This window comes from Pantherophis guttatus, chromosome 17 (genome assembly GCF_059756535.1).
Source record: "Pantherophis guttatus breed Tessera chromosome 17, ASM5975653v1, whole genome shotgun sequence".
Taxonomy (NCBI): domain Eukaryota; kingdom Metazoa; phylum Chordata; class Lepidosauria; order Squamata; family Colubridae; genus Pantherophis; species Pantherophis guttatus.
This window is the reverse complement of record NC_142079.1, coordinates 2,563,289-2,589,346: the sequence shown is the minus strand read 5'-3', so window position 1 is coordinate 2,589,346 and position 26,058 is coordinate 2,563,289. Positions and strand designations below refer to the sequence as shown.

General features: G+C 50.8%; 2 protein-coding genes across 7 annotated transcripts in view; one reads left to right on the top strand and one right to left on the bottom strand.

The window, feature by feature from the left end:
- The window catches only part of SMTN (smoothelin), a 76,799-nt gene extending 65,294 nt beyond the window's left edge, over positions 1-11,505 (top strand). For 3 of the 6 annotated variants that reach the window (XM_087880415.1, XM_060691870.2, XM_087880414.1), the window contains exons 18-22: positions 1,319-1,489; positions 3,464-3,587; positions 4,025-4,176; positions 7,276-7,443; positions 10,049-11,505. In XM_087880415.1, the coding sequence (XP_087736541.1) occupies positions 1,319-1,489; positions 3,464-3,587; positions 4,025-4,176; positions 7,276-7,420 (592 nt within the window). In that variant the 3' untranslated portion in view covers positions 7,421-7,443; positions 10,049-11,505. The remainder of the gene's footprint in view (positions 1-1,318; positions 1,490-3,463; positions 3,588-4,024; positions 4,177-7,275; positions 7,444-10,048) is intronic. The other 3 variants (XM_087880413.1, XM_060691867.2, XM_087880412.1) reach the window with 1 other exon arrangement.
- A 619-nt stretch (positions 11,506-12,124) lies between these two features.
- Positions 12,125-19,876, bottom strand: SELENOM (selenoprotein M). Its single transcript, XM_034428688.3, has 5 exons — positions 19,440-19,876; positions 15,171-15,206; positions 14,831-14,865; positions 14,041-14,119; positions 12,125-13,093 (listed from the first exon to the last, which is right to left on the bottom strand). The coding sequence occupies exons 1-5, from the start codon at positions 19,554-19,556 to the stop codon at positions 12,896-12,898; spliced, it is 465 nt and encodes a 154-aa protein (XP_034284579.1). The 5' UTR covers positions 19,557-19,876; the 3' UTR covers positions 12,125-12,895.
- Positions 19,877-26,058: the final 6,182 nt, after the last annotated feature.

Here is a 26,058-nt window from a genome sequence, read left to right as displayed (position 1 = left end):
ACCCCCACCCCATCCAAAGGGACTCAAAACAGTCGAAGGACCAAAAACAAAAAAAAAAACACCTGAACCCAGAGGACCGGTAACTTATCTCGCTTGGTAAAACCGAGCAAGGCCTGTGGTTGAGTGGAGCTGTCCTTTTGCATATGTCTTTTTTCGGTGTTATTTATATCCTGCTTTTAAATAAGACTCTCTTAAGCAGCTGACGCCAACCCTGAAAACAGGCGGAGAATTAAAACCAGGCTAAAAATAACTCGAATCCAAACAAAACACAAAAGGCAAGAAAGGGGGCATTCTTAGCCGTTATCCACCCTCCACGCTCTCTGCAAGTTGGCACAGCCAAGCGTTGGCAAGCAGCCCTCTGCGCCCCTCGCCCAAAGGACCGAGCCTTTCGGTGTCCTCCAGATCTTGAATCCTCCGAATTCTGCTTCCAAGATGCTTTTCTCTTCTTCTTTTTTTCTTCTCTTGTCTCCCCTCCTCCACCCCCCACATTTGTCATCCGAAAGGGACAGACGTCCTGTTGAATGCAGGATGCAGGTGGCACCCTCTCCACTTTTCTCTCCAGGGTGAAATAAACATGATGGGCCTTTTGGAGCTCAAAGGGTCCCCGAAGCCATCGAAAGAGCTGGGGTGTTTTTTTGCTCACAATGGGCTGTTTTTCCCCGACCTGATTGGCCTTCCAAACCTCGCATAGATCCCTTGGGGGGGGCGGGGGGGAGGGGATAGAGGCAGGAATGGGATTGAAAAATTTTAGCAAGAGATTCTCTGCCTGGTTGCTGGGGTGGGGGCGGGCGTGGCCTGCACGGTGTCCTGCACCACGGCGGGGGAAGCGTTTTTGCCCTCCCCGGGCTCCAGAGGCTTTCCTTGAGCCTCCAGGAGGGCGAAAACAGCTTCCCCCAGGCACCGGAGGCCCTCCAGTGGTCGGAAGCAGGCCTGTTTCTGGACTTCCGGTACTTCTAGTAGACCCATTTTTCTCCCTCCGTGTGGGCCCTGCACTTACCTCGCATCCAAAACGGGCCGCGTGGAGACTCCTGGGAGGAGCGGGATGGGGTGGGCGGAGTCAGCCAGTCCTTGTAACTACCGGTTCGGCGAACCAGATTAAAATTAACATCCGATTCACCCGAACCGGTCCGAACCAGCTGAATCCCACCCCTGGATGGAGGGAAGAGACAATGGATGCTATTTAATTGAATTAAAAAATAACCCGCCAAGTACTTGAAGCTGATTCGTTTGTCTTCTTGGAGAGGAGGGATGGAGGAATACCTGTTTTGCTCTGGCGTTTTGTCATTTTTCCTCCTCTTTCTTCCGCCCCTTGGAACAGCATCTTCGAACGAGAGGATCCGAGCCCCAGGTCCGGGAGCAGTCTAACTGACTTGGAGCGGCGCCAAGCCGAGAGGAAGAAGGAGATCATGAAGGCCCAGGCCATGCCCAAGATGTCTGCCTCGCAGGCACGCAAGGCCATGATCGAGAAGCTGGAGAAGGAGGGCGGGAGGTGAGGAGCTGGGCTTGAGGGGGAAGAAATGGGATGTGCTGAGATCCTCTGGCTGGGGGAATGTCTGTGACAATTTGCCATGGCCAATTCAACATGGCCAACTCACCATGACCAACTCTCCATGGCCAACTCTCCATGGCCAACTTCCCATAGCCAACTCTCCACGGTCAATTCACCATGACCAATTCACCACAGCCAACTTCCAACGGCCAACTCACCATGGCCAACTCCTCATGGCCAACTTCCCATGGCCAACTCCTCATGGCCAACTTCCCATGGCCAACTCTCCATGGCCAACTTCCCATGGCCAACTCTCCATGGCCAAGTTCCAATGGCCAACTTCCCATGGCCAACTCTCCATGGCCAACTCTCCATGACCAACTCTCCATGACCAATTCACCACAGCCAACTTCCCATGGCCAACTCTCCATGGCCAACTTCCCATGGCCAACTTCCCATGGCCAACTTCCCATGGCCAACTCAACATGGTCAACTTCCCATGGTCAACTCTCCACGGTCAACTCACCATGACCAATTCACCACAGCCAACTTCCGACAGCCAACTCACCATGGCCAACTCCTCATGGCCAACTTCCCATGGCCAACTCGCCGTGGGACGACTTGCTCCCAATTTACACTAATATCAAAGAAATGGTGGAATAAAGAATGCAAAAGGAGAGACAAAACGTGAATGACAATCAATCAATCAATCAATCAATCAGAACAGAACTGGAAGGGATCTTGGAAGTCATCTACTTTTTAAAGCAATCCTGCTTCCATTTTAATCCATCGGACCTCTTCCCCCCCCCCTTACACACACACACCCCAACCCCACTGAAGGAGCCCCACTGAGGTTAGCTCATTTTGCTACCTGGGTTAGCTAGTAATTTGTAATGGTTGGGTTGGGTAAGATGTTGAAGATTTTTAAGGCTGGAGATCGGAATGTTCTCTCTCTCTTGCCCCCCCCCCCCAAAAGGATTTCTGCTCCCCATTCCCAGCCTAAACCTTCCCGGAAGGAAACAGACAAGAGGCTGTCTTGGCTCCTTCAGCTGACATCTTGGCGGCTTCCTGGAGGGACCTTCTTCCTGCAAGGGCCTTTCCGTGGCTGAGTTCCCAGCGCGAGATGGTCCCCGAGGGAGGCCGCCTCCTGCCAAGCCTTTGGCTCTTTTAATCCAGCTGGTGCCTCGTTTTGTTCTAAATATAGCAACTTGCTCTTGCTCCTGACTTTCTCCTTTCCTTTCCCTTTCCCTTTCCCTTCTTTTTTCTTTTTTCTTTCCTTTCCTTCTTTTTCCTTTCCTTCCCTTTCTTTCCCTCCTCCCTCCCTGCTTCCTTCCTTCTTCCCTCCTTTCTTCCCTCCATCCCTCTCTCTCTCCCTTCTTTCCTCCCTCCCTCTCTTTCCTTCTTTCCTTCCTCCCTCCCTCCCTCCCTTTCCTTCCTTCCTTCCCCCCTCCCTCTCTATCTCTCCTTCCTCCCTCCCTTCCTTCCTTCCTTCCCTCCCTCTCTATCTCTCCTTCCTTCCTCCATTCCTTCCTTTCCTTCCTTCCTTCCCTCCCTCCCTCTCTCTCTGTCTCCTTCCTTCCTTCCTTCCTCCCTCCTTTTCCTTCCTTCCTTCCTCCCTCTCTATCTCTCCTTCCTTCCTTCCTTCCTCCCTCCCTCCCTTTCCTTCCTTCCTTCCCTCCCTCCCTCTCTATCTCTCCTTCCTTCCTCCCTCCCTTCCTTCCTTCCTTCCTTCCCTCCCTCTCTATCTCTCCTTCCTTCCTCCCTCCCTTCCTTTCCTTCCTTCCTTCCTTCCTTCCTTCCTTCCTTCCTTCCTTCCTTTCCTCCCTCCCTCCAAAGTGACACTTTGGGGCCACCAACACTCAGGTTGACGTCCAGGTAAAAGTTCAGAGGGTGCTTGTTTTGGGAGGCGCCTGTGCCGGCCAGCCTGCCTGCCCCCAAAGCAGCTACAAGACGCCTGCTTTGTCTTCTCCACAGCCCCGCCAACCCTGCGATGGCCCGGGTGGGAGTCCAGCGCTCTTCCAGCTTCGGGGTCCCCAATGCCAACACCATCAAGCAGATGCTTCTGGACTGGTGCCGCGCCAAGACGCGGGGTTACGAGGTGAGCCCCCTGCCCGTCTCCCGCGGCCTCCCTGGGCCCAGCCCTCTTTTTCTTGGGACATGGTGGCTCAGTGGCTAAGACGCTGAGCTTGTCGATCGAAAGGTTGGCAGTTCAGCGGTTCGAATCCCTGGTGCCGCGTAATGGGCTGAGCTCCCGTTCCTTGTCTCAGCTTCGGCCAACCTAGCAGTTCGAAAGCAGGTTAAAAATGCAAATAGAAAAATAGGGACCCCCTTTGGTGGGAAGGGAACAGCGTTCCGTGCGCCTTTGGCGTTGAGTCCTGCCGGCCACATGACCACACAGACGTCTTCGGACAGCGCTGGCTCTTCGGCTTTGAAACGGAGATGAGCATCGCCCCCTAGAGTCAGGAACGCCTAGCACATACATGCGAGGGGAACCTTTACCTTTACCTTACCTCATTTCTCTCCCCCCTTGAGCAGCACGTGGACATCCAGAACTTCTCCTCCAGCTGGAGCGACGGCATGGCCTTCTGCGCTCTCGTCCACAACTTCTTCCCTGAGGCTTTTGATTACACGCAACTCTCACCCCAGGACCGGAGGCACAACTTTGAGATGGCCTTCTCCGCAGCTGAGTAGGTATCCCTCTGCGGGGCAGGGTCTGTTCCGGCCAGCTTGGCAGGCTGGCTGGCTCCCGGAAGAGCTCCTGACCTCCCCCTATCTAGCCCACCCGATAGCAATAGCACTTAAGGCTTATATACCGCTTCGCAGTGCTTTCTAGCCGTCTCTCTAATTCAGGGGTCAGCAACCCGCAGCTCTGGAGCCGCATGTGGCTCTTACATCTCTCTCCTGCGGCTCCCTGTTGCTGGTTGGTGCCACTATTTTGAGAGGAGCTTCCGATTGTTGGGGGGGGAAGCATGGCATGCCAGAAGGAGATTCTATGGCAAGGGGCGGATTTTCCGGTCGGCTCCACAATTGATAGGGCTTTTGGTTAGGACAGGTAGAGGAAAAAGGACACCGCACTAGGAGGAGACTCTATGGTGGGGGAACCAGACTTCCAATCAGTTCCAGAATTGAACGGGGGGCTTCCGGTTAGGACCTTTGTGGCTCTTTGAGGGTTTAAGGTTGCTGACCCCTGCTCATATGGTTTACAGTCAGCCTATCCAACAATCTGGGTCCTCATTTTACGGAAGGAGTCAACCTTGAGCCTGGTCAGGATCGAACTGCTGGCAGTCGGCAGAATTAGCCTGCAATGCTGCATTCTAACCACAGGGAGGGAGGGAGGGAAGGAAGGAAGGAATGAGGAAGGGAAGGGAAGGGAAGGGAAGGGAAGGAAGGAAGGAAGGAAGGAAGGAAGGAAGGAAGGAAGGAAGGAAGGAAGGAAGGAAGGAAGGAAGGAAGGAAGGAAGGATAAATGGGAAGGAGGGGGGAAGGAATAAAGGGCAATAGTACCTAGACTTAACAGACCGCTTCACAGTGCTTTCCAGCTCCTCTCTAAGCAGTTTACAGAGTCAGCCTCTTGCCCCCAACAATCTGGGTCCTCGTTTTACCCACCTCAGAAGGATGGAAGGCTGAGTGGTAGAAGGTCCCCCAGGTAATTCCCCTTCCCTGTTTCACAAAATAAGATGGTGAACCTCAACAGGCTGGCGCTCGACTGGGCAGCATGAAAAAAAGAAAAAAAGAGTGGGGAGAAGATGACAGGTGTCTTCTTGAGGATAGAAATTCGAGGCCGCTTGGTCAAAGGGACTCTGCCGCCGTGGCCATTTTGTGGGAGCGCTCACAACTCGCTCGCCAAGGGCCCCAGAGCTGCCCGCTAGGCGAAAGAACGGGGAGGGGGATCCAGTTAGGAAAGACGCAGAGGAATATGATCCGGCGGGAGAACACATTTTGGCCAACGAAAAGAGAGCTGTCGCCCCGCAAGTTTTTGGAAGCAGAATGTCAAAATCGGCGTCTATAGTTTTCTGAACTCCCCAAATTCAGCCATTCTGGACGTCGGAAAAGCAGACATGCCTTGATGGGTGAAGATGGCACGATGCCGGGCATTTTTCCTGTTTTTCTCTGATCTGGAATTCCTCAAATTTCTTCCCTTGTGTGGTTTTTTTCGTCGGTGAAATGGCTCCTGCGGACGTTCCTGAAGGACGACACGTCAGGGTTGGGATGCATTCAAATGGGGGGTGGGGGGGGGGTTGTGCATTTCTGCCTGGAGCTGAGCATGTGGAGGAGGGGAGGAAGGCGGGCATCATTGGCCAAGGGCGATAAGCAGCTGCGATCCCTGTTTAAGGTTGGCATCACCGGCTGGGCTCCCGTTGCAGCTTGGAGTAGGATGCGATGGAGGGAACGGGGTGGGGGGGACTTAGAGCCTGTTTGAGTTATGGAGCGGCTGGCACGGCAGTGGCTTTTTTCGGCTTTTGCCTTTCCGGCGAGGATTTTACTCCGGCAGCGAAAGGAAGTGCGTGAGAAAACTTTCTGCCTTTTCCTTTTTTGCTGTTTTCTGCCTGTCTCTTCCGGTGCTTCCTCCCTCCAAGGCCTTTCTCATCCTTCCCCTGAGCAACGGCGAGTCCTCGTCTCTCCTCCTGCATTTTTCCAGGGTCTGGTGGCCCTGTGAATAGTGGCACTTGCAGAACCAATCTGAGACGTGTGTGTGTGTGTGTGTGTGTGTGTGTGTGTGTGTCCTGACTAGCCTCTCTCCAGCTCTCCCCCTCTGCTGCCTGTGGCTTCTGACCCATTGGGTTTGGGGAAATCGGGTAAGTGGAACCGGCTGTTCTGCCTCCAGACTGCAGCGTGGGTCGTTGTCCGCTCTACTCTTTTTTCCGCCGAGAGTCTGAGGCGTGGACCACGAGACCGAGCAAGCCCTTCTCCCACGGCCCAAACTCAGGGGCCTCCTGTGCAGCTTCTGCCTTGCCCTCCTCCCCCCCCACCCCTAATTCTTTCTCATTTTTCTTGGCTTGGCGCACTCCGGCCGTGCAGAGGCCCATTTCCAAGGATGGGGCACACGCAGAGCGAGTCGCTCATCCCTTCTCTATATGTTGCCGTATAGAGCAGGGTTCCCCAACCTTCCCAGTTGGTGAGGGTGGTGGGGAAGGGGGAAAAGTGGGGGGTGGTTTTGTGGGAGGGGCAGGGGCGTGTGTGGGCAACGGTACTCGCACAAGTGGGACGCCGAGCTCCCCCGCGACGCTCGCGCGAGTGAGTCCTCAACCGCCTGCGACTTAACGTGGCCCGGCTGCAAATAGGCCACGGAGCGATCGTGGGCCGTAGCCCAGAGGTTGGGGACCCCTGATACGGAGGGCACAAAGAGCACCCCGCTCAGTTTCCTGTCCTGTCCACCTCTCTGTCTTTTTGTCTGTCTGTCCTGGCCGTCCCGTCTGGATATTCGTCGCATCCTTCGCTCCCCTCTCTTCTGCATCTCGCTCAGGAATGAGTCCACCCACCCCGTATCCATTGGCACCCCCAACATCCCCCTCCTCTCTGTTTGCATCGCATGGTGGAGAGTCCGTGCCTGCTCACCCCATTGCATGCACGTGTGGGTCTCGTCACCGAGAATGTGGACCGAATTTATGTATCTTGTGTTTTTTTTTCTCTCTCTCTCTCTCTCTTTCTTTCTTTGTCCGATTTCTTTCTCTCTTCTCTCTCCCCCCGCCCCCAAATTTGTCCGGGCTGTGATCACTGGCTTCCTCTCCCCCTCCCTCCCTCCCTCCACCACAATTCCCTCCCCCCCGTCCCCTCCCCTCCCCCAGGACACAGGCAGAATGCGCGCAGTTGCTGGACGTGGAAGACATGGTCCGGATGAGGGAACCGGATTGGAAGTGCGTTTACACGTACATCCAGGAGTTCTATCGCTGTCTGGTTCAGAAAGGCTTGGTCAAAACCAAAAAATCTTAAACCTCCCCTCCTTCAGCGCTACGGTGAGAAGCTTTCCTCTCCTGGGGTTGTTTCTTGGGGGTGGGGGTGGGTGGGGGGTTGTGTTTAGGGGATGTAAAGCCAGAGATGCACCTCCTGACCCCTCGGGTATCCTCAGCGCTCACGAGAAACACAGAGATTCCCAACTTTAAGGTGCTTTAGTTCTGGAAAGGAGGGGTGCTTCCTCAAAGACCCTCCTGGGGCAATTAGAAGGAGCATCTGTAGCTGGCCTTCCCAGGATTTTGGGAGAGGCAGAAGCCGGACAGGAGACGGAGGGTCCCTTCCCAGGATTTTGGGAGAGGCAGGAGCCGGACAGGTGACGTAGGGTCCCTTCCCAGGATTTTGGGAGAGGCAGGAGCAGGACAGGTGATGTGGGGTCCCTTCCCAGGATTTTGGGAGAGGCAGGAGCAGGACAGGTGATGTGGGGTCCCTTCCCAGGATTTTGGGAGAGGCAGAAGCCGGACAGGTGACGGAGGGTCCCTTCCCAGGATTTTGGGAGAGGCAGGAGCAGGACAGGTGACGGAGGGTCCCTCTTCTACCCGTGCCTTGCCCAGACCTTATAAGTTCTCGGAGAAGCTGGAAAAAGTGACTCAGGCCGGCCTTGTTAATAGCATCTCCTGCCTTCTCCTGGGAAGCCGAGAAGCCCCACACCGAGCGAGCTAAACAATGGCTTTATAAGGGCAGCCTGGATCGCTTGGAGCTCGCCCAGGCCTTTCCCCACTGCCTGGGGCGGGGGGCGGGGGGGGGTGTCCATCATCTCCTCTCTTGCCTACTTCCCCCCCCCCCCAGCTTCCCTGTGCATAACTGAGTTGGTGCCTGAATTGACCCTGCGGCCCACGTCCCTATTGGGGTTTGGGGGGCATCCAGGCTGAGAAAGCCCTTGGATGGGAGACCACCAGGAGATGTGAGGGCTGTTCTTCTTTGGAAGGAAGCAACAAGGATTCCCTTCTTTTGTACAGTTGTGGAAAAAACCACATTCCCATCTCGGATACTTTCTCTTTTATGCTGGGAAATTTGGTTTTCTCCATCCCAGCCCTGCTGATATAAAACCACAGGTTACAAATTCACTGAAAGGGAAGTTTCTCCCCACCCCAAGAAATACTGTCAATACTCAAGTATAATCAATCAAGCTTTAAAAAATAAATAACTGCGCTTTTCAAATTACTTCCAGAAGTACGAATAGCCCCCGTTTAGAATCCGCTATTGGGACAGGCAAGCACCGTGGTCAGTAAGCGGAACATCACACGACCCCGATGGGCTTATGGCCTCCTAGGTTGTTAAGTGAGTCAGTGCAGGTTGTTAAAGCGAGGTGACAGGGGACCCTGATGTGAGATTTCTGGAGCAGCTTCTAGCAGCTTCTCCATTTCACGGGATCACAAGAGGCTGCTACAGTCATAAGTGTGAGGACTGGTTGCAAAGCTTGGGAGTGGGGTGGTGGGTGTTGCACCACTGTAACTTTAAATGGTCACTAAGCAAAGCCGTTGGTAAGTGAGAACTCCCTGTAATTGTTTGGTGGGCACCCTGAGGATTCTCTTCGCCAACCTGGCACCCTCCGAGCAGCAGAGCTGTAGATCTCGGGATTTACATCTTCTGCCTGGGGATTATGGGTTTCATCCCACCGGTCCTTCGTTTTGCCTTTTGCCCTTGGCTGGTTTCCCTCACCCCCCTCCGAAGGCTAAATCTTAAGGAGTTTTATGGCCACAAAACCACGACGTTAGTTCACCGGTCGGCCTCACTGAGGACTAGAAGCCTGACCATTTTGCAAGTGGCGTTTTGCTCCAGGGAAGGATGGTTAGCTGTGTTTTATCAGAATGCCCTGGGGCCCTGCTCTGCAGTACAACGTTCTCTGCGGGTAGAAAAGTTGACGTCCCTATTCAAACTTTGCTGCTGAATTTGTATGCAGGTGGCCCTCAATTTATGACCAACAGCCCGATGTGGATGTCGTTAAGTGAGACGAATTATTTAAAATAATGTAAACATGACTTTTAATTTTCGCCATTCCCATTTCATCCTGACCCTCCTTTCTTGCACGATTCTATTCTACAAGGTAACAGTAACACAGTTGGAAGGGACCGTTTCGTTGATATTAATGTAACTTCCGTCCCGCGGCGAGTTGTCCTAGACCAGGGGGGGTCAAACTCAAGGCCCATGGGGTACTTAGATCTGGCCCGTGGGGCCGCCCTGAAAACAGCAAAGGACCAGCCTGCGGTGCCTCTGCCAACCAAAATGGGCTCCTGAACTCCGTTTTCAGCTGCGACGGCCTCCTGCAACCCTCTGCAAGCCGGCAGAGGGTTGCAGGAGGCCGTCGCAGCCGAAAACGGAGCTCGGGAACCCATTTTGGCTGGTAGGGTGCTCAGGCCACCTCAGGCCTCAGGTCACTCGTGCCCCCAACACGAGTGACGTTGATCTGGCCACGCCCACCCCGGCCCCCTGCGGCCAAACACAACCCTGATGCGGCCCTCAATGAAATCGAGTTTGACACCTCTGTCCTAGACCGAGCTGGATCCCGGCTTCTGGCCCCAATCGCAGCTAAGTGCAGGGGGGGGGACAGTGTGGGCTCTTCGTCCTGCCCCGTCCCCGAATCGAACCCGTGTCCCTTGACTTTTGCAGGATGCTGGTGGATTGCGTCCCGCTGGTGGACGTGGAAGACATGATGATCATGGGGAAACGTCCGGATGCGAAATGCGTCTTCACCTACGTCCAGTCCCTCTACAACCACCTGCGGCGTCACGAGCTTCAGCGGCGTCAGGCGCACCTGTAGCCTTCTCCTCTTCCGAGAGACCCCACCCTTCAAACGGCTGGACGGGCAGTCGAGGAGGGGTGGGCAGCTTCCCCCACTCTTCCCCACTCCTCACCTCCTCCTCTTCTGGGTGGGGGGAGGCTTGAGTAGCACCTGTGCCCCCTCACCGCAGGCCAGCCGTTGGCAATTTGGACCACACCAAGGATCGGGTGGGGCCGCCCACCCCAGAAAAATGGGACCAGGACGGTTTGGCGGCCAACTTTGCACTGCACCTGCTTTTTATACCAAGGTTGTTTTGATTGTGGCTTGTAAGTTATTCTGTTTTTTTTTTTAAAAAAAAAAAAAAGAAGAAGCCCATAGCCCCCACCCACCCACGCTCAGTCCTGACGGTACAAGCGACCCTGGGCCTTGCAAGAGATCTACTGGAGATCAGCTTAACAGTTCACGTGTTGTGTGACCCCCCCACGTTGTGGAAACACAGGCTAGTTCATTTGATTGCAGCAGCTTTTCCCCTCCCCCCCTCGTTCCTAGGGACCCACCCCACCCCGCTGAAGGAAAGCCAATCTGGGGGCCGCGTGTAGAAACCCCTCTGGGGGGGGGAACTTTCACGTCCGCCTCGGGTTCCCCACCAGCAAAGCCCAGCCTGATCACGGAGAGCCGTGTGTTTTCACTTATTTTTTTTTTGCACGCCGTTTTGTCACGGAGAGAAAGCTGGCCTCTGGCTGCGAAGGAGGTGGCCGGGGGGGGGACGTGGGAAGGGAAAGAGGGCAGGTTGTGCTCCTGACCCCACCCATCCCAAATTAGCTCGCTTTGGTCTTTGGGGAGGCAGCCTCTTGCGCTCGGCTGCCCCGGCCGTGGAACCGCGCACTTTCCTCGGTTCGCAAGAAAATATTAGAGGAGGGGTGGCTTTTTAAAAAAAAACAAAAAAACGAGCCCTGCCATGGGATGGGGAGGGGGGCTGTGCCAGCTCAGAGGGGCTCTGAGACGATAGATGTTGCTGAGATGTTCCTTCGGCCTCTTGCTAAAAGGTTGCTGAGGGTGAGGGGGGGCATATCTCAACTCCATGACCAAAGGAGGACTCAGATGGGGAGTTTTATTCCCGTGAGTTCCCGCCGGGGTGCCGTTCGTCTGGTACCTCACCCTACCCCGAACTCCCTTGCCCGCTTCAAGTGACTCCGAAGTGGGGCAAACCAGTCCTTGGGGTGGAAACGGGACCGTGGACTGTGCACCTACGCGCCGCCGGCCTCCCTCTGGGATTGTAACCCTTCTTCGCGCCAGCACAAGAATGTATCGGCATCACCAAGACAATAAAGCGTTTGGAATTGTTGTCCCTGCCTCGTTCCTGCCTTCGCCTCGCCCGCACGCCTCCCCTCCCAAGCTCTGATGAGGTTATCTAGTTGGGTAATAAAACATCAGCAAGAAAGTAAGCACGCTCAAAGAGCGCCAGGGACCCCGCACTCCTCTTTGAAATCCCAATTCTCTTCTAGCCCTGATGACGTTACCTACTTTGGGTCATGAAACGTCTTCAAGAAAACAACCACGCTCAGAGAGTACCAAGGACCCACAATCCTCCTCCACATAGCTAAATGTCTACGGAGATTCTCCAGTCATCCAGGTCACAGTTGTCCCAAAAGTGGTATGGTGGTTTTTTGTTTTTTTTTAGGGGACCACTGGACTTTCTGTTGTTTTTTTTCTTGGAAGACATTTCGCTTCTCCTCCTCCTGTCTCAGAGCCAAAGAAGCTTCTCGGAGCAGAAGCGAAACGTCTTCCAAGAGAAAACAACCAGAAAGTCCAGTGGCCTCTTGAGAGAAAAAAAAACACACCGCACCTTTGGCGCACCCTCGCGATTGTGCTCGTGACCAAGCGGTAAAGTTTGGCAGGGAATTTCCCCCCGTGGAAAGTCTGCCAAAAAACCCCAACAACACACGAGAGGCAGAAGCTTCTGCTGGTGGACGAAGGGCAACTTTATTGTTACTATCCTAAACCAGTCGGGATCCGCCGACGTGCTCCCCTCAACCAGGCTGCGCACCCCCAGCCTGGTAGGACGTGTCCATCCACCTTCGGCAGCAACAGCTTTCTGCAGAAGGCTTCATCCAGTCCTACACAGGTGAGGCACAGCTGGAGGGGGGGAGTGCTGGCCACGCGGGTGGCACCTTGCCTGGTGCAAGAATGCCAGTCTTGAGAAGGAAGGGCAGAATCGCTCGAGGCTTCGTCTGGTCAATCTTGTTAAAGAGAACTGCGTTCTCTCTCTGTTACAGGCTGTCCTTGACTTAACGACCGTTCGTTTCAGAGGCGCTGGAAAAAAAAAACCCGACTTGTGTAATCATCCCAGCGCCGCGATTTATGGTTGCTTGCCGCTTGACAAGAGTCCGGCGTCCCTCAAGTTCGTACGGTTTCTCCATTCGCAACCTTCCCACGGTTTTTCCAAGTCTCCGCTGCAGTCGTAAGTCGAGGACCGTCTGTAGCAGGCCTGGGATGGCGTTTGTGTGTGGCTGTCTTTTTATTTTGCATATTTCTCTTCCTGATGGGAGCACGTTCTTCCCCTTAATTGGCAGCCTTTTGCATCTTTGAATATTAATCTCTCTGGAAGCACAATTCAACGGTGAGTGAACCTCAAAAGATCTTAAGCAGATTATCTAAATATTTTGAATGCCCCGAAACTTCCCTTTCTTCCCAAGAGACACCCCTCAACAAACCCCAACAGAGCACACCGAATTCTATAGGTCTGAGCCCCCTGCCCCCTTTTTCTCCTTCCGGTGTCTTCTCATGGCTTCCACATCCGGTGGCAGCGAATTGGCAGGTGCCATCTGGAAGGCGTCGGGAACAGGAGAATCTGGTGTTTCTTTCCGGTAGAACCCCAATTCTTGTATCAGTTGGTTTATCTCGTCCCGGGTCATCTCACTCAATGGGATTCTCTGTAAGTTAAAGGCAAATCATAGGGACTAGCATCCTCTGGCCGCAACTACAGCAAGACAGCTGGATGTTAACCCGACTTCATCCCTGGAAGCTTTCCAGAAGAGACTGGGCTGCCATCTTGTCAGAAATTAGAAGCCTGACGGCGGCCAGCAGAGTTGGACATTGAAGAGGTTGGGGAGAAACTTGGGCCAGTCCTGGGGGCTGGGGAAAGTTCGGATGAGGGCTCTGCATCGGAGGCAGAGACGGGGCCACGGCCATCTAATAGTTTTGTGCAGCCTCCAGAGTCTGACAGCAGCAAGGCAGAAGAACAGCATGAGCCTGTCCCCAGCGTGCGTATGCGCAGAACTGCCAGGAGACAGGAACAATTAAGAAAACAGGGTCGACTTGGGAGTAAGGCTTGGAGATGATTGGCCCCTCCCGTCATGATTGGCCCCTCGAACGGGACGTGAGCTTTTGCAGGAAGCAATTCATTCATCTGGTCGGTAAAAGCTCTGGAAAAGCTCTGTTTGACTCTGTGCTAAGTTTGGCCTTGCCCTGCGTGTGGCAGTTAGTTCTCTGGCAGCATTCCAAGGGAGATAAGGTGGGTGTTTATAAACATTCCCCTGAAAGACTGTTTGAGAAGCCTGCCGGATTGGGAATGATAATAATTCACAGCCGTTTGAATAAAAGAGGTTTTACCGGGACTAAGTTTGTGCTGTTTACTTTCTCAGGTCAGAACATAAGGTCTCCTGCTTGGGTGGGGGGGTTAGACTAGATGACCTACAAGACCCTCTTCCGACCCTGTGAAACCTTGGAGTTAAATCTATGCTGATCTGTAACGTAGAAGCTACATAAACAGCTGATGGCCGCAGGGCACAAACTTTGCTAAGCTAAACGTCGGACTGTTCAAAGCCTCGTGACTGATAATAGAAGAAAGGCAAAAGATGACAAAATAATTCCCTCTCACCTGGAGCTCTTCAAACTGAATGTTGAGCAGGATGAGTTCGGGGTCCGCTCCAGCCAGGTATTTCAGGTCCATGTTGTGGCTAAGGTGGTGCGTTAAGGAGCCGTATCGGCTGCTGGAGGAGGACACCCCGCCATGCGCGTGTCGTGATTTGGTTTCCCACATGTGCTGGAATTTGGGATCTCCGTGGCTTCTGTTTTTGCACAAACTGGACCCATCAAGGGGTGAAATCTACTTACCTTCCTTACTGGTTTGGAATCACATGCTCTGCGCATCCGTACACCTTCTGTGCATGTGCAAAACCTGTGCTTGCGCAGAAGATAAACATTACTTCCCGGTTAAAACCAGGAAGTAATGACACCCAGGCAGCGATCGCTACTGAATCGCCAAACCACAGGGAAAAATTGCTACCGGATCGGGCGATCCAGATCGATCCGGGAGCATTTCCGGGTGGGGCACACATGGGCTCCATCTACAACAAGGGATATGGTGAGTTGACTGTGGTGAGTTGACCATGGCAAGTTGGCCACAGCGAGTTGACCATGGCAAATTGCCATTGTTAGTTGGCCACAGCGAGTTGACCATGGCAAATTGGACATGGTGAGTTGGCCACAGCGAGTTGACCATGGCAAGTTGGCCATGGCTAGTTGGCTGTGGCAACTTATCCTATTCCGTTCAAGGAGGGACTCTGGCTTGAGACTCAGCAACCCTCAAATCGGGAAGGACGGCAGAGTCCAGGTAGCGGATGAACCCAACAGAAGGTGAGCCTGGATGAAACCTCAGCAAAGGATACTACAAAGGCAGGTCTTCGTCGATAAAGGCCTTCACCTAGAAGAAAGGAAGAATCGGCCGTTAGAGGAGACAGGTTGGTCTCTGGAGGCTCTGCTGTGGGTGTGGATGGAGAAACAGGAGGGAGAAAAGCTCGGCTTCTACTCCCAGCGCCCAGAAAGGAAACCTAGGAGCCTCGTTGGGAACTGACACTCTGGAAATCCCATGCAGGCAGTTTTGAGATTTGTCCTACTGGAGAATCACTTAAATCTGAGCCAGCCTTGTGCTGCAGCTGCCAAAAAGGCCAATGCAATAACCCTAGGCTGCATAAACAGAGGATAGAAACAAGATCACTCATTGCTTACCTCTGGCAGGCGGTTCAAACGTCATCCTCCGCAGCTCTGGGGTTGGGGAGGAGAGAGAGAGAGAGAGAAAGAGCACCATCAAAAACGTGTTTCTAACGCTACAGGAGAGGGACAGTCCCGTTCAACTGGTTGGGTTACTTTTCGTGCGACCAAGGTGGCCATCCCACCGAAATGAAGAGATTAGGCTGCCTCCTAGCTGTTCCCTTCCCACCAAAGGGGGTCCCTATTTTTCTACTTGCATTTTTTTACCTGCTTTCGAACTGCTAGGTTGGCAGAAGCTGGGACAAGGAATGGGAACTCACCCCGTTAAACGGCACTAGGGACTCGAACCGCTGAACTGCCGACCTTTCGATCGACAAGCTCAGCGTCTTAGCCACTGAGTCACCACGTTCCCTTGTGTGTTTAATATTTGTTACATTAATCAAACATATATAATCCTATGACTATCATTAAATGTTGTACCTTATGATTCTTGATGAACGTATCTCTTCTTTTATGTACACTGAGAGCGTATGCACCAAGACAAATTCCTTGTGTGTCCAATCACACTTGGCCAATAAAAAATTCTATTCTATTCTAGTATTAATATACTTGTTCGTTTTAAAATAGTTAATGCCAATGGTAATATTATTTAAACATACATAGTAATAGTTTTAACCGCTAAACATTCCATCTAATTATTGCTTATATTCTATTATATATATATATGCTAATATTCCCCCTATTTCTTATTTCTATCTCTATTCTAGCTTCTAGTCAAGTCACCATTACTTATCCTAGAGTTAATCCACGTTTATATTAAGCCGTAGTCCTTCATTATTTGGTTTTCAGTATTTTAATACGCCAATTTTCTACTGCCAATCATCATATTATTTAAACATACATAATGATGCCATCTTTCAACCTCCAATCTTTCTCTCTTCAACAGTTTCATTTTCCATCATGACTCATAGCCAGCCTATTAACAGATGCTATTAGTGGGAAGACACAACTAGAAGAGAGAGAGTTGAGTCAAATTGTAAATAGAAATCAAGATCATTTAGATAAAGATGTAAGTTTTAAGATACAGATATTTAGAAGTAGAATTTGAGTAAAGAGGTTAAATAGGCTAGAGGTACCGATGCAGAAAAGTCGTTATTAGTATTGAAATTTTGATATGTTTGTACTGTGTATTTTAATCTTAGTATTGAAATTTTGATATGTTTGTTTTTGGGTGTTTATATTTTTTGTTTTTGTGTGTCTGTGTCCGTCTGTTTTTTTTTTCCTTGCTTTTTTTTGTGTATTATGTTTCTTTTTGTACTGTGTATTTTAATCTTTGGAAATTTGCAAAATCTCCATTCCCACCCAACTCTGGGGCCAGCCAGAGGTGGCATTTGCCAGTTCTCAAAATTTTCACTACTGGTTCTCCAGAACTGGCCAGAACTTGCTGGATTTCACCCCTGGGGGTTCCCAATGTGGACCGGGCCACGGCATGCCAGAAACTCTGTGGACCGGACCACAGCATGCCAGAAACCATCTGTGGATCGGGCCACAGCATAAACAGGACGACGCAAACAAGCGAAGCCCCATCCCTGGAGACACAGGTAGCCCACGAAACCACGTCCCTTCCGGTCTGCAGAAAGACCTCTCTCCACGGAACCGGTACCTTGGTGCCCCAAAGGTTGGGTGGGGCCACTGCCTTAGCCCACAGCGAGCCTTGCAACCGTTTAACCCGGCCTGAAACAATGCAGCCACGAGATCAACAACACTTCAATAACAACAGCAATATAATTGCTGCAATTTCCAGAAGTCCCTTGAGGAAATTATGCAATTGGCATGTAATTGATTTATTGTGTTTTTGTTCAAGGCTCAAGCCAGGAGGGAAAATTGACTCAGAGATAGCCTGCCTCCAAACGCAGAGCCCCCTCCCCCTTGTGTGTGTGTGTGTGTGAGAGAGAGAGAGGGGGGGGGGGGTTTCACCCAACAGCTCCCTCCACCCATTTCCTCCACCACGACACCCCCATCTGGTAAGTGGGCCACGTCAGCCTGGGAGTTTCTAAGGCTTGAGTAGGGGACTGGAGCCTGCACCACAATACCCATGGTCCTCGAACCTACGACCGCCATTGAGCCCAAAATTTCCACTGTTAAGTGAGACGTCCCATCGTTAAGTGAGTTTTGCCCCCCATTTTACAACCTTTCTCACCGAAGTTGTTCAGCGAATCACTACCTTTGTTAAGCGAGTAACACAATTTGTTAAGTGAACCCAGCTTCCCCCTTGACTTCGCTTGTCGGAAGGTCGCAAAAAGGGGACCGCGTGACCTTGGGACGCCACAACCGTCATCAATACAAGTCAGTTGCCAAGCCTCGGGCCTAGGTCACTTTTTTCACTGCCGTCGTAACTTTCGAACGGTCACAAAAACGAACATTGCACCATTCCTTTAGCAGCCTGTACCGCTCGAGCCTTGTGTTTTACTACGTAACAGACTTTTAAAGAGGCCAGTCAGAGATCTAGAAGCGCCATTCAAACCTGCTGAAGTTGGTTGAGGTTAACTTTGTTTCGCCTGATGCAGTGAACTTGGCTTGTTTGATCCCTTTAAGGGGCTGAAAATGGGTTAAGTTAGAAAGAAACCACGTCAGCTGCCTGGGCAATGCAGATGTTTTCCCTTACAACCTTTCCACTCCGGACTTCTCCAACCCGGTGCCCCTCTCCAAAGGCTTTGAGCCCCAAACTGCCCTCACTGCTATTTGGGGTAACTGGCGTGAAAGCCCCTCCGCATCTGTGGGGGGGGGGGGGGCCACCAGCTTGGGGAAGGCTCCTGTTCAGCAGTTGGGTACCAGGAAGGCTGGTGCCCTTCTCTTGCCACCCTACGAGTAGTCCTTACAACTGAGTTTAGCGAAGTCACAACAGCTCTTTTAAAAAAGGGACCTGAGGCCATTTGTCACACTTTATGACGGTCGCAGCATCCCCAGGGTCGCGCGACAGGAACATTCGGGGATGCTTGATCCCCCCACCCTGACTCACATTTATGACGATGGCAGTGCCCCCTCCCCCCCCCCCCGCAAACCCCTTTTTGCAACTTCCCGACAAGCAAAGTCAATAACCTTCTTATTCCAGCATGCCGGGCTGGCTTCAAATTTTAATGGGTTATTTTATGGGGAAAGGGTTTTTAAAATGTAGGGAAGCTAAAACTGATTTAATTCTGTTGTAATTCTTTTTAATTTTTATACGGTATGTGTTTTAAATTTTGGCTGTTCGCTGCCCTGAGTCCTTCGGGAGAAGGGCGGTATACAAATTTAAATAGTAAGTAAGTAAGTAAGTAAGTAAGTAAGTAGTAAGTAAGTAATAAATAAATAAATAAATAAATAAATAAATGGAGGGGGGAAAGAAAGCTGGCTGGGGCTCCTCGTTTAATAACTGCAAGACAAAGGGACAAAACTCACTTCACCCATGCCTCGTTCAACAAGTGGGATTCTGTGGTGGCCATAAGTCGAGGACTACCTGGAGAGAGAGACACACACACACAGAGAGAGAGACAGAGAGAGAGACAGAGACAGAGACAGACAGACAGAGAGAGACAGAGAGACAGAGTTAGAGAGAGAGAGACAGAGAGAGAGACAGAGACAGAGACACACAGAGAGAGAGAGACACAGAGAGACAGAGTTAGAGAGAGAGAGAGACAGAGACAGAGAGAGAGACAGAGAGACAGAGTTAGAGAGAGAGAGAGACACAGAGAGAGAGAGACACAGAGAGAGAGACAGAGACAGAGAGAGAGAGACAGAGTTAGAGAGAGAGAGAGAGAGACAGAGAGAGAGAGAGACAGAGAGAGAGAGACAGAGAGACAGAGTTAGAGAGAGACAGAGACAGAGACAGAGACACAGAGAGACAGAGTTAGAGAGACAGAGAGAGAGAGAGAGAGACAGAGAGTTAGACAGAGAGACAGAGAGACAGAGAGAGAGACACAGAGAGACAGTTAGAGAGAGAGAGACAGAGAGAGAGAGAGACAGAGACACAGAGAGAGAGAGTTAGAGAGACAGAGAGAGAGAGAGAGAGACAGAGAGTTAGAGAGAGAGACAGAGAGACAGAGAGAGAGAGACAGAGAGAGAGACACAGAGAGACAGAGAGAGAGAGAGACAGAGACAGAGACACAGAGAGACAGAGTTAGAGAGACAGAGACAGAGAGAGACAGAGAGAGACAGTCCAGCAGGCGCAGCAACCTCGGCAGAAGCCCGCTGGAGACGCGCATCCCCGGCCAGGAGGACCCCTGCCCGCATCGAGAGACCCCCGCTTACCTCCACCTTCCCGCGGGCCAACCACTGCAAGCGGCTCCGGTCGATTTGCACGGCGCGCAGCGGCGCCACGGCCGAGAGGAGCCCCAGCAGCAGCGGCAGAAACAGCAGCGGCGCCATCCAGATGTGGAGCTGAGCTGAGCCGAGCCGAGCCGAGCCGGGCGCGCTTTGCTTTTTACGGAGCCGCCTTCGCTGCAGCGGCTGCCACGTCAAGCCAGGCGGGGCTCCGAAGCGGATTCCACGCCCCGGGTGGGTCCCAGGCGGGTCCCTCGGCGCCCCTGCCGCGCCTCCTCCCCGCCCCCCCCTTTCCTCCTACCCTCCCGGCTCTCCTTACTGGGGTCTTCGGACTACAACCCCCATCGCTCCCAGGCAAGGGCTGGGCTCCCATGTAGTTGGAAGCTAGCAAGGGGGAGGTGGGGGCTTCAGTTCTCTCCCCCCCCTCCAGGCAGAGTGCGCCTGTTTGAACCCCCCCCCCCAAAAAAACTTCTCGAGTTAGGACCCCCAATGCATCCCCGAATTTATGTTGCTGAGTGAGACATTGGTGGAGTGAGTTTTGCCCCATTTTACGACTTTTCTGGCCACGGTTGGGAAGCCAATGGGTGCCCTTGTTCCATGAGTGACACGGTTGTTAAGTGAGCCGAAGGGACCTTGGAGGTCTTCTAATCCAACGCCCTGTTCAAGCAGGAGATGTCATACAAATGGAGGCCCAATCTCGTCATGTAAAGCTCCGGTTAAGGAGCACCCACAACTTCGGAGGGCAAGGCCATCCCACCGATTGTTCTGTCAGGAAATTTCCCTTCACTGCCAGGAAATTTCTCGTTAACATTATTTTAATTGTCATTCACATTTCATTCTGTCCCTCCTTTGGCAGTTGCCCATGGTGAGATGCCCATGGCAAGTTGGCCATGACGATTTGTCCATGGCGAATTGGCTGTGATGAGTTGGCCATTATGAGTTGGCCATGATGAGTTGGCCATGGCGAGTTGGCTGTGATTAATTGGCCATGGTGATTTGTCCATGGTGAGTTGGCCGTGATCAGTTGGCCATGATGATTTGGTCATGATTATTTGTCCATGGCGAATTGGCCATGATGAGTTGGCCATGGCAAATTGGCCATGATGAGTTGGCCATGGTGAGTTGGCCGTGATCAGTTGGCCATGATGATTTGGTCATGATTATTTGTCCATGGCAAATTGGCCATGATGAGCTGGCCATGGTGAGTTGGCCATGGCGAGTTGGCCATGATGAGTTGGCCATGATGATTTGGCCATGGCGAGTTGGCCATGGTGAGTTGGCCATGGCAAGTTGTCCTGTGCAAGTTAGCTATGGCAAATTCCCGGGCTCTGCCCAGCTTCCTCCCTTGCCTTGCCAAGGCATCCTGGCTGCCATCTCTGCCTCCCCATGGCCAGATGGCCCAAAGTTGAGGAGGCATCGCCTTTCTCTGTCCCCATCCTCCCTGCATGAGACTGAGAGCGAAACTTCTAAGAATATCGCTGTTAATAATAGCCACGTCAGAACTCCTGCCTCGGCAGCAAAGCTCCGTGAGTCATGGCGAGTGTGAGAAATCGGAAAGCAGGTGGGGAGGGTTGTGAATCAGAGAAAAATATACATTCGTGGGCTGGCAGCAACATCTCCGGGGCATTCGCCGGCTTCTGAGCCGTGATTCACTCCAACGCGGGGCAAACGGGCACCTGAGCCGAGAATAAAAGGAAAAGACGCGGGCAGCCCCCTCCCCCTTGGCAACTCTTGCACCACAAAGCAAAACTCCTTAAAGGTTGATGCAATTTTCCAATATCTCAGGGGCTGCCCCAAAGAAGAGGGAGTCAAGCTATTCTCCAAAGCACCCGAGGGCAGAACAAGAAGCAACGGATGGAAACTAATCAAGGAGAGAAGCAACCTAGAACTAAGGAGGAATTTCCTGACAGTGAGAACAATTAATCAGTGGAACTCCTTGCCACCAGAAGTTGTGGGTGCTCCATCAATCATTTTCAAGAAGAGATTGGACAACTATTTTTCTACAACGGTGTGCTCGAGCAGGGTGATGGACTAGAGGACCTCCAAGGTCCCTTCCACCTCTATTATTCTGAATTAAAGACTCCACTGAATCAAGCTAGATTCCTGAAGGCTTCCGGGATTTTTCCGTTGATCTTTTTTTGGCCACTGTACAGAAGTGGTTTGTCTCTCTATCGGCTCCTGGGATTTGGGGGACTTTTCAATCCAGCCAAACTCTGGGATGTCCTACTGGCCTCCCATCCAAATGCTAACCGGGGCTGGTCCTGCTTAACGGAGGGCTGTATTTGCTACGCTGCTGCTTTCAAACTTCCTTTTTGGCCCAATTGTACGCCAAACCTGTAAATCCAGATTTAGAATGTTTTCTCCACTCCGCGTCGACAAAAGATCTCTTGATTCGATTGCCTATTCTACCCTGTTAAGATTTCTAATCCGATTAATTACCCGTGTGCATATTATCATTCAATTTTTTTTTTTTAAAAAAAAGACACAGTACAGTGTCTATGAAATTTGGCAGCACAAAACCATTGAATGTTGGAAATTCATTTGCTCTAAGTCTGATTTTTTTTAATGTTTTGCATTTGCCAAGGCAATGAAAGAGACGGTGCCACATTTTGGAAAATCTCCCTTTGATACAATTTATTAAAAAAAAAAACAAAAAACTTCACACACATGCAGTGCCTGACAATAACAAGCTGTGTGTTCCTTGCTCGGTGTTTTTGCTTTAACCTGTAGAGGATTGGTGTTATATTCTAGCACGAATTATTCTCTTCGTGCAACAATTTTTAAGATCCATTCAACCTGAATTGTTTCTGCCATCTGGTTGTAATTTGATGATAAACCACTAGGGGGCAGAGCTTCCAAATGGATGTCAGATTTGTCATTGAAGAGTTCTGTGTCTTATTATTGTTGTTTTTTTTTTTTGTTTTTTTTGCAAGTTCTGCTGAAAGTTGGATTTCATCCAAAATCCTGGGTTTGTGCACCTGCTCCCAAGAAAAAATAAAATAAAATAAAATAAAGAACAGAAGAATGAGACTTATACTTCCTGGAGCTGGTGTGTTGCAATGCTTAAAACAAAATCACAGATACAGTAGCAGCCAAAATTGTGGAAACCTTTTGGGGAAAAAATGTATTTTCTAAAACTAGCTAATAACACCACTTTTTTGGGGGAGTAGTACCATAAAATTATATATCAATGGAAAGATAATTTAATCAAGAATGTAATGCCATCACTTTTAGGAAGGATTTGCTATTAGAATAGCAGTTACAGGATAAAGAAGGAAAGTGAAACACGTAGAAAAAACGAGATATGCAAAAATTTATCACCACGTCAAGTTAATACTTAGTTGGGTGTCATACTTTAGCATGAATTATGGCTTTACAATGTCTTCCCATGGAGTGAACCAAGTCTTTGAGCTCTGTAGCTGTTATCACGTGAAACCAAGATTGAATGATGGCTTCTATGAACTGGGTTTTATTGATGGGTCGCTTCTAACTAACAAGTTTCTTTAGTTGGCTCCATAGATTTTCAATTGGGTGAAGATCTGGGCTATTCCCAGGCCATTCCAGCAGTGGAATAGGATTATCTCGAAACTCCCCCAAAAAAGTGGTATTTATTAGCCATCCAACCTCAAAAATACACTTTTCCCAAAAGGTTTTCACAATTTTGGCCACCACTGTATTTTATAGCAAATATAAGTGACATAAGTTTTCAACTTTCTTACATTTCCTCCCAAGGACTTTTTTTCCTGGTTTCTTAAATATTGATTTTTTTTTTTCAAATTATTTTTGGCATTTCAAGTCTTAGCTCATTCTAAGCCTTAGTTTCCTGATTTGTCCATGCAGATCTCAGCTATCTGTTGATATTCTGTTTGGTCCATGCCCCTTTCCCCATTTTTAAACTGTTTATAATGTTAAGATTGTACTTTTATAATCTCATTTTTTTTCCCCGGATTGCATAGGATCGTTCAATCTTGTTCAATCAGGCTCTGATCTCCACCCCTTCACACGTGCCCAAATAGCAGTCAAAAATAAAGTTAAAAGGTTTATAAAGGCAAATTAAAACAATTGCAAAAAAAAGCACATTGAAATCTCGTTGTCTGCCAGAGCGGCCTAAAAGCCAGACCAGGAAGGCAAAAACAGCAGAAAAGCAATTTACAGAGAGACGGGAAAGCAGTTCAGATCAAACCCTTGGGAAAACCGAACCAGCCACAAAAGTGATGCGCATAAGTCTCCATTTCACTCATCGCCCATTGTAAACCAGACTAGAGCACCATTTTATGGATGCAAACGGTTGGAAATGCTTCAGAAATATGCTTCTAAAAATATCTCTCTTTTTTTCCTCTGTATTACCCCATTCAATATCCCTGTTTCATGGGGGGAAAAGATATAAAGAGCTTTGAATTTATTAAATGATGATGAGATTACAAGCCATCATGTTGTCGTTGACGCTTAAAGATAAAATGCTCCGTGATGCTCAGTCCCCAGCGTGGTCCTTCATATCTTGGTCTGGTATGGATTCTTCTCTTGCTTCAGCAGGGGGCTGGATTAGAAGACCTCCAAGGTCCCTTCCCGCTCATACGATTCCATTCTATCTTCCAACTGAGCCCTATTTGCACCTAATCATCTTTGTGTGAAGTTTTTGGTGATTTTATTTGTGGACGTGGGTGCAGACTATACAACGCCCAGCTCCTGTGTTTTGTGGACTGAGGATACCGAGCAAAGCCAAAAATCAAGAATTGTGTCGGTCACTGTGTGGAATTTGCTCTAATGAACTGCCCCTGGAAATGCGTAAGATCTCCGACCTCCGGGTATTTTCGTTGTGCACTCAAGACCCTGTTGTTCCGCCAGGCTGGGCTATCAACATAACAATTTTAAATTGGGTTTTAAATTCCTGGGGTTTTAAATTGAACCGAATTCATTTAATAATTTTAAACTATTTTAACTGATGTTGCCTTGTGTTTTTAATAGGCTGTACACCGCCCTGAGTCCTTCGGGAGAAGGGCGGTATAGAAATAAAATTATTCTATTCTATTCTATTTTATTCTAATACCACTCTATAAAGCTTTAGTAAGGCCACAGCTAGAGTCCTGCATCCAGTTTTGCTCACTACACTATAAAAAAGATGTGGAGACTCTAGAAAGAATGCAGAGAAGAGCAATCGGGATGATTAGGGGACTGGAGAATAAAACATACGATGAACGGTTGCAGGAACTGGGCATGGCTAGTCTAGGGAAGAGAAGGACCAGGGGAGACATGAGAGCATCTTCCAATATTTGAGGGGCTGCCACAGAGAGGAGGAAGGGGGTCGAGCTACTTTCCAAAGCACCCGAAGGCCAGACAAGGAATAATGGATGGAAGCTGATCAAGGAGAGATTCAACCTGGAAATAAGGAGGAATTTTCTGACAGTGAGAACGATCAACCCATGGAACAGAAGTTGCCTTCAAAAGTTGTGGGAGCTTCATCACTGGAAGCTTTCAAGAAGAGTCTGGACTGCCATCTGTCAGAAACGGTGTAGGGTCTCCTGCTTAGGTGGGGGTTGGACTAGATGACCTCCAAAGATCCCTTCCAGCTCTGTTAGAATCTGTTCAATGTGGGCGAATTTCGTTCGCTCGGTTGACTTTCACAGAGGACTCGGCCGGTTCGTTGAGGGTAAAACTGCCCTCTGCAAAGGGGAGCAACGGACCAGACTGCGAATAGATACGTTGCTTAGCAAAAACACACAGATACGCACAGACTCTGAACGTTTAAAGAAAAATAAACAGTCTTTACTTGTAGTAAAAAAAAAACAAAAAAAAACTTGGCTTCTCAAAACAAAGAGAACACTTCTTCAAATCATCAGGGTTCAAGACAGAAACATAGTTTGCTTACAATTCCAGTTCTCTTCAGTAACACCGACACGGTTCCTTTCAGCCGTTCAACTTTCTAATAGCAGGAGCAGAAGTGAATGAATTTCCTGCCTTCTTTTATGTCTGCTTAGCCCAGCCAATTAGTCATCTTGCAGCAGTTAAAGTTCCAGAACATCGTTTTCTATCTATTACCTACCCAACCATAGGATAAGCATCCAACACGGTTCCCGGGACGTGGGTGGGGATGGGTCATGGATGGGAGGGGGCAGAGGACCCCCCCCCAAGCTGCCTCTCTCTCCAGAGCCTCTCCGCCTCCACCTGGGGCTCCCCGACGGCCAGCTTTGCGCCAGAAGCAGAAGCTGCGCCTTTTCCCCCCTCTCTCTCCTCTGGTTCGCATCCCGAGCTGCGCGTTCCTCGGGGGGGGGGGACCAGGCAGGGAAGGGAAGCCAACCCCCCCCACTCCACCCTCTTCCCCCCCCTCCCAACGGGTTGCCTTGTCCTTGATTTCTCTTGCGGGGCCAGGCGAGGAAGCCTCCCCTCCGCTGCGCTCAAGTTCCCAGCTCCGCCGGGCATCCCGCGCCTTGAGGACTAGAAACTTGCTTTGCCCTCCCAGAGGGCAAGGCTTGGGTGGAAAAAAGCCAGCTTTTCCGGAAGCCGGCTCTTGCTGCTTCTGCTGTTGCTGCTGCTGCTGGCGGCACTCACGTCAGCCGTCCCTCCTCCTCCTCCTCCTCCTCCTCCTCCTCCGAGCCGGTGGCGGCGGCGG